The sequence below is a fragment of the Gekko japonicus genome, unplaced genomic scaffold (genome assembly GCF_001447785.1).
Source record: "Gekko japonicus isolate JY-2015 unplaced genomic scaffold, Gekko_japonicus_V1.1 scaffold2152, whole genome shotgun sequence".
Taxonomy (NCBI): domain Eukaryota; kingdom Metazoa; phylum Chordata; class Lepidosauria; order Squamata; family Gekkonidae; genus Gekko; species Gekko japonicus.
The window spans coordinates 227,225-234,433 of record NW_015164258.1 but is presented as its reverse complement, the minus strand read 5'-3'; the positions used below and the strand labels follow the sequence as shown (position 1 = coordinate 234,433).

Here is a 7,209-nt window from a genome sequence, read left to right as displayed (position 1 = left end):
GGGGGGGGGCCTCTGCAACTTACCTGACTGCTTCTTGCTCCTCGTGGCCCAACTTAGGGCTGCTGGGAGCAGGGGGTGGGGCTTGTTGCATGTGCCCACCCCCTGGGCTCCTTTACTGCCGGAGCTCTGCTCCTGTGCACTCCCGCAAGAAGTGACCCCTGCCCTAACCCCAAATGGCCTTATCTACCCTGTTGAGAGGCGACATATGCAGCCCATTGGGGCTATCATGAGCGAGAGTCAGAAGGAGAACAGGACAGTTCGCATGGCTTGGAAAGTCACGAAACATCTGCAGATGGCAGCTCAGAAGTAGAATCTGAATCAGAATTGGGAGAGGCAGCACCCAAACCACCCCAAGACGATAAAAGCACAAAGACAGGAAGGAAAGGCAGAAAACAGCTTAAACTCTAGAAGAAACGTTTATACTACATTATATAATCTTGCATGGTCAATCATTTTAATTTTTTTTGCATATCGAAATGACAGAATAGAATTTTTATTCTTAACTTGAATAAGAGAAAAGCTTTGATTTAAGATATCAATTGTTAGCATATATGGTCATTGTTTAGCTGTAATTTTAGTATATATATATATATGAAAAAGAGAGTCAGTTTGTGGGAACCCAGAACCAGGGAAGAAAAAACATCCCATTTAGTTTGGCTCTCATGCACCAAGACAGCCAGACCCCAAGATCCAACCCATCTCCACCCCTGATGCCCTAGCAGCCATTAAGAACAAGAACAGCTGTCTTCTACTGAATCAGACCACCAGTCCATCAAGGTCAGTATTGTCTACTCTGACTGGCAGCAGTTCTCCGGGGTCTCAGGCAGAGGTCTTTCACGTCGCCTCCTGCCAGATCATTTAACCGAAGATACCGGGGACTGAACCTGGGGCCTTCTGCATGCCAAGCAGATGCTCTACCGCTGAGCCACGGCCCCTCCCAGAACATCTGCCTTACCATTTGCACGGCATGGCTGAAGATGAGCTTCTCCGCAGTGATGCTGTTGATGCGGTCCATGAGCTTCTGCTTATCCAAGAACCACCTCTGCAGCCGCATGTTCAGGCAGTGGCAAGACGACACGCTGGATTTGTACAGCTCGTTCAGCTTCCGCACAACTGGCACGGGGAAGTAGAGGAAGGGGGTCATTCAGCCACTGCCGGCTAGGCAAATCTCCATTTCCTGCCTGCTCCTCACCCATGCTTATAAAGCACCCATGCCGGAGGAATCTGGACCTGTGGCTGACCCTACCCCTAGCCTTAACCCAGTCCCATGCCTCTCTTCCCCTGCTGGATCCCTGAATCTGTAAATGATCTTCATCTTGAGCCAGTCTGGTGTGGACTCTAATCTGGGAGAACCGGGATTGATTCTGCCCACTCCTCCACATGCAGTTCTTGGAATGACCTTGGGTCAGTCACAAGTTCTCTCAGAGCTGTTCTGGAAAGAGCAGTTCTCAAGAGAGCTCGCTCAGCCCCACCTACTTCACAGGGTGTCTGTTGTGGGGAGGGGAAGGGAAAGGAGATTGTAAGCCGCTCTGAGACACCTCCGGGTAGTGAAGGTCAGTGTATAAATCCAACCACCACCTCCTGCTCCTCTTCTTCTTCTTAAAGGTAAAGCTTCCATTGCTCGAAAGCCAGTCGAATCCGACTCTAGGGTTGCGGTGCTCATCTCCGTTTCAAAGCCGAAGAGCCAGCGCTGTCCAAAGATGTTTCCGTGGTCATGTGGCCGGCATGACTAAACACCAAGGCGCATGGAACGCTGTTACCTTCCCACCGAAGTGGTACCTATTTATCTACTTGCAATTTCTTGCTTTCGAACTGCTAGGTTGGCAGGAGCTGGAACTAGAGACGGGAGCTCACTCCGTCATGCGGCACCCGGGTCTCGAACTGCTGAACTACTGACCTTCCACAGCCTGCAGTTCAGCGTCTTAACCACTTGAGCCACCGCAGCTCTTCTTCTTCTTACCAAGTTGTTAATTATACAGTATTTTCTGAACTGGGGTCTGAGGACTCCTGGGGGGTCGGCAAGGGCAAAGGGCTTGCGGACTGGCTCAGACGACTCACTGGAAAATGTGCTGATTAGCTGTCAGATCCAGTTACTCAGGAACTCTAACTCTCTGCCTACTGTTATCTAACAGATAGGAAACTAGCTTGTATATGAGCATAGATACAAATGTCATTTTCCCCCCTCCTCTGGACTCTTTTGTTTTTCTCAACTTCCCTCCTGAGTCACCTCTGCCACAAAACGAGTGAGCCAGCCGGCCAAGGAACGGCACTTTACTTAATAGCGGAGGCACAACATGCAATTATTAAGCTGCATCCACATCAATTATCGTTAAGTTCTCATGCGTCGCTAAGTGCAAAAACATCCCAATGAGGCAATTTGTTGGGGTTTTTTTTGTTTTTGTCAAGCCAACAGTCTGAGGTCGTGTGGAGACCTGTGGTGGCATTCCAAGTCAGCAAAAACCAAACAGAAAAAAATGCAACAACAACAACAACAAAAATCAGGGGATGATTGCTAATTTGGGAAAAGAAGAGCAGGTACGGGGGCAGCTTGATCACGCGGACTGCCAGCGCAATCCTAAACAGAGTTACACTCTTCTAACCCCATTGGCATCAATGGACTTAGAATGGCGTACCTCTGTTTAGGACTGCACTGGTAGTCACTGAGTCCCAAGGAGCATGTGGGGTAGTCGGTGATACTTTTTTGCTGCCTTTTTTGCAAATGGGCTTTTGCAAAACCTGGATACATGGATGATACTTTTTTTGCTGCCTTTTTTGCAAATGGGCTTCTGCAAAACCTGGATACATGGATGATACTTTTTTTGCTGCCTTTTTTGCAAATGGGCTTCTGCAAAACCTGGATACATGGATGATACTTTTTTGCTGCCTTTTTTGCAAATGGGCTTCTGCAAAACCTGGATACATGGCTGCGGCTTTTCGCCTGTTCAAAACTGGATTGTGGGAGAATCATGCCATGGCGGCAGCAGCACAATGCCTTTTATTTCAATACAAACATACACTCATTACATTTACTCATACATATACACATATGTACACAAATTCCCCAGTACTTTCATAAGAAATTGTAATAAGCAAGTGGGTATATCTTATCGTATTTTTTTCATTCCAGAAACAAGTGAATAATGTCCGATATTTAGTAAATAAATCAGGTTCCATAAAGTTCCTCCTGTTGGCAGAGTAATTACGTTCCCAGCAACTCCTACTTTGATTGTATATTAATTTAGATAATAGTGCAAGAAGCCAGGTCTCGTTAAACCACTCACTGACAGTTGGTGATTCTGGATTTTTCCAGTTTATTGCAATAACCATCCTTGCTGCTAGATCAAGATGGGTAGCTGTGTTAAGTCTGTCTGTAACAGTAATATACTTTATTGTCATTGTACATAGTACAACGAAATTAAGATGCAATCATTTCGGTGGTCTACAACAATATTCATATACACACACACAACCATTCACACTGTAGCAGTGGAAAAGAGCAGGAGTCCAGTAGCACCTTGAAGACTAACAAAATATGTGGCAGGGTACTCACAAAAGCTCATACCCAATGCTCCCTCTAAGCTGTGGAGTCTTGTGAGCAAAAATCCCACTTTGTGAGCTACTGGCATTAAAGTTGTGAGCGAGCGATTCGGCTCCTGCATAAACAGGTTTGCTCTGGAGCCGTCCTTCCTGAGCTAAGACAAAAATGTGGGAGCCGGAGGCTAAAAAACTGTGAGTTAGCTCACAGTAACTCAGCTTAGAGGGAGCACAGACTGCCACGTATTTTGTTAGCCTTTAAGGTGCTACTGGACTCTTGTTTTTTTCCATCCTTGCTGCTGTAGGTAAACTTAGTACTAATTCAAAATCTGAATCGTCTGCACAACCTCTAAGAAAACCCTGAAGAATTAATTTGGGTTCAAGAGGTATTTCCCTGCCTAGCAATTCATTAACATAATTGACTACTTTATTTGATTCTCAGGCGAGTCTCCCCAAATCCGACCCTAAGACACCATTCGCTGATTGGTCCCTTTGCACCGCAGCGGCCAAAGCGTATGGGAACACAACAGGCTGACTCCTGGGGCAAACCGAAATATCCCTCCAGTCTCTCTGCTTGTCAAGGTCACTTCCCCCTCATGGGCTGGCCCTTACCTTGCTTGACCGTGGAGGAGAGACACAGCTTGCCTGCCCGGATCTGGTCAATGGCCATCTGGAGGCCCGAGGATAAGAGTTCCGCTACCTTCAGGTACAACACCAGCTGTTCGGCATAGCTGGGAAAAGAGAGCAAACCAGTGAATGGATGCGTCACAACACCCACAGCACAGCAGTTCTCCACACAACAGTATGAGAGCCAGTTTGGTGTAGTGGTTCAGTGTGCGGACTCTAATCTGGGAGAACCGGGTTTGATTCCCCACTCCTCCACTTGCACTTGCTGATGTGACCTTGGGTCAGTCACAAGCTCTGGCACAGCTGTCCTTGAAAAAGAGCCGTTTGTGTCAGAGTTCTCTCAGCCCCACCCCCCTCACAGGGTGTCTGTTGTGGGGAGGGGAAGGGAAAGGAGTTTATAAGCCGCTCTGAGACTTCAAGTGAAGGGTGGGGTATAAATCCAGTCTCTTCTTCTAATGAGCTGGGCTATTATGGGTACCTTTGCACAAAAGAAAACTACTGTCATCTTGAATCACGACAACCCAAATTCTGGAAACTGTGTATGTTACCAAAAAGAGTAAATGTGCATGTGCTGTTTTATTCTGTTTACTGCCAAGAAGAGAAACATTCCCACCAAACTCTCTCAAAGGACAAACTCCATTTTCACCACAAAGAGTGACATCCAGATATAATACCTCTGTTTTGCACACGGGGCTTTAAGGCACACGCGAAGCATCGTGTTAAGATTACCTTGAGGGATGCTCCAGATATATAAAGCTGTGACAGGGAACACTCATGAAAACTGAAGAGAACCAGGAAGCTGCTGTAGCCCAGGAACTTCATGTGTGCCTTGGAACGGCTATAAAGCTGGTTTACGGTAAACCCAGACTTACCATGAACTGACTAGCTCAATCTCATCAGAGTTCAGAAGCTAAGCAAGGTTGGCCCTATTTAGTAGAAACCACCAAGGAAGTCTGGGGTTGCAGGGCAGAGAAAGGGAATGGCAAACCACCTCTGCTTGAAAACCCCATGGCCCTGGGGTCTCCACGAGCCGCTTGTGACTTGATAACAAGTCCATAGCCAGGGCTTGGAGTGTCAGATATTCCCTTGGCTATCATGGCAACGAGGGGCAGTGGGAGTAAGCCTGGATCGCTCGCAAGGAAGTGGATGGGGCCTGTCAATACTTGCTGGAGTTATTTAAACCCCAGCAAGCCCAGAGCAGAGGAGGACACGGGTTGGTCGATTCCTGGAGTGCAGAGGAAGCAGCCAGGAAGATCCAAGGAAATCAGAAAACCTCCCCTCTCAGGCGGAGGGTTCCGTCAACTGCACAGGAAACCCTGAGCCTCAGGAGGCCGGCCGGCCCAGCTTTCTGCCAGCATTCTGACTGTGCCTGGTCTTTACCTCCACTCTTTGCTCAGCTGGCTGATCTGGTCGGGACGCTCTCCGGCAGCTGGTACTCAGAGGCCACCGAGCTGTTCATCTCGCTCGTGCTCCCTTTGATGGCCGCTATCTCCATCACGTAGTGGACGAAGGCCAGGGTGAACCGCAAGCTGCGCAAGATGTCCGTGTGCTCTTGCTGTGCCGGGGAGAAGACCAGAGAGAGGGGGGCATGAAAGGCCTGCTTTGGCTTGCAAAGATCAAGCGGCTGCCGATCCACACAAGGGGGGAAAAAACATCTAGATTTGGGTTGCCATCATGTTGGCTGTTAATATGACTGACAACTGCATTGAACACAGGGCCTTTTCTGCTCCATTTGACTATAAGCTACAAGGCTCAAGGTCACCGTTTGAAGAAGAAGATTTCAGAATGGGATATTAGCCGGCATTCCGTCACTGCTGGGGTTTTTCTTGTGCATTATTGTTAATGCTTTTGAACACTACTCATCTCTCTGTTTTTTGAGCATTACAAATTTATGTCTCTGCACAACAGGGGTGACAGACAGAAGCCCCGGGGGATGGAACTGGTCCATCCAGGGCTCTTATCTGGCCCGTGAGCAACTACTGCAAGGGAGGGAACAGGAGACTAATCAGGGAAGGGGGAGTGGATGGAGCCACTCCGATTGTAGGTTCAGCATGGCGGAACAACCTTGTCTGCAGCAGTCAAGCAGCATGGAAGCATCTGCCCAGGGCTGCACTGCTGGCTCCCCAGTCCGCTCATGTGGGTTTTCCTTTGCACCCCCTCCCAGCCCATGGGGCCTTGCAGTGAGGACACGCCAACTCGGATCTTACCAGTTCTGTCCTTTATACGGTTTCTGTCTCCACTACCCAGCATTACGTTTTATGGCACACAGGGCCCGGCCCGACAAAGTGACATTTATGTCCGATCCGGCCCTCGTAACAAATGAGTTCGACACCTCTGCTGTACAATGCTTGGCTTTCGTGCGCTATAATTCATATTTCTGTCTCAAGTGGTGTTTATTACTCATGCTGACGACGTATACCATATACGTTTGGATATTTCTCGCCTAATCAGTACATTTCACATTCACATTATCCCTATTTCTTTTTATATATTATTTACTGTTTGCTTTATAAACGTTTATAACCTCTAGTGCTTTGCAAATCTCTTTCTCCTTGCCATCCAGAGGTTTCACCTCCTTTTTCTGTGTTCCTCCAAAGGTGTAAACAAGAGATCTTTTTTTTTTTTAAGAGCCCAAACTGAACTCATCTCGGCAACACAGCTAGAGGATCTCGTTGGGGGGGGGGGCAGAGTTTTCTCTGCCGTCCTCAGAGGGGGGAGCAGACAGTCTCCTTAGGAGCCACAGTTCCTTCAGAGCCCGTTTCCCAGAAGTAGTTGCTGAGCATCTTCAGCCATAGATATCCACAGGGCTTTTTTTGTAGAAAAAGCCCAGCAGGAACTCATAACAGGCCACACTCAACAGCAAAAACTCATTAGCATATTAGGCCACACCACAACAGTGTCACTCATTAGCATATTAGGCCACACCCTGTGCCTTCCTTTGGCTTGCCTGGGCACCCTGCGGCTGCAGGGAGCCTGGGCAAGCCAGCCCTTGGACAGGCTGGGGGAGGCATGGGGGGGCCATTTAATGCCTCCCCCGTTTTTTCCCAC

At 48.3% G+C, this 7,209-nt stretch overlaps 1 protein-coding gene across 1 annotated transcript in view; it reads right to left on the bottom strand.

The window, feature by feature from the left end:
- ULK1 (unc-51 like autophagy activating kinase 1) overlaps window positions 1–7,209 on the bottom strand; it is a 156,122-nt gene that overhangs the window by 4,396 nt on the left and 144,517 nt on the right. Inside the window, 4 exon segments of the mRNA XM_015408703.1 lie at window positions 956–1,113; window positions 4,147–4,265; window positions 5,542–5,575; window positions 5,578–5,716. Of these exon segments, the coding sequence (XP_015264189.1) occupies window positions 956–1,113; window positions 4,147–4,265; window positions 5,542–5,575; window positions 5,578–5,716 (450 nt within the window).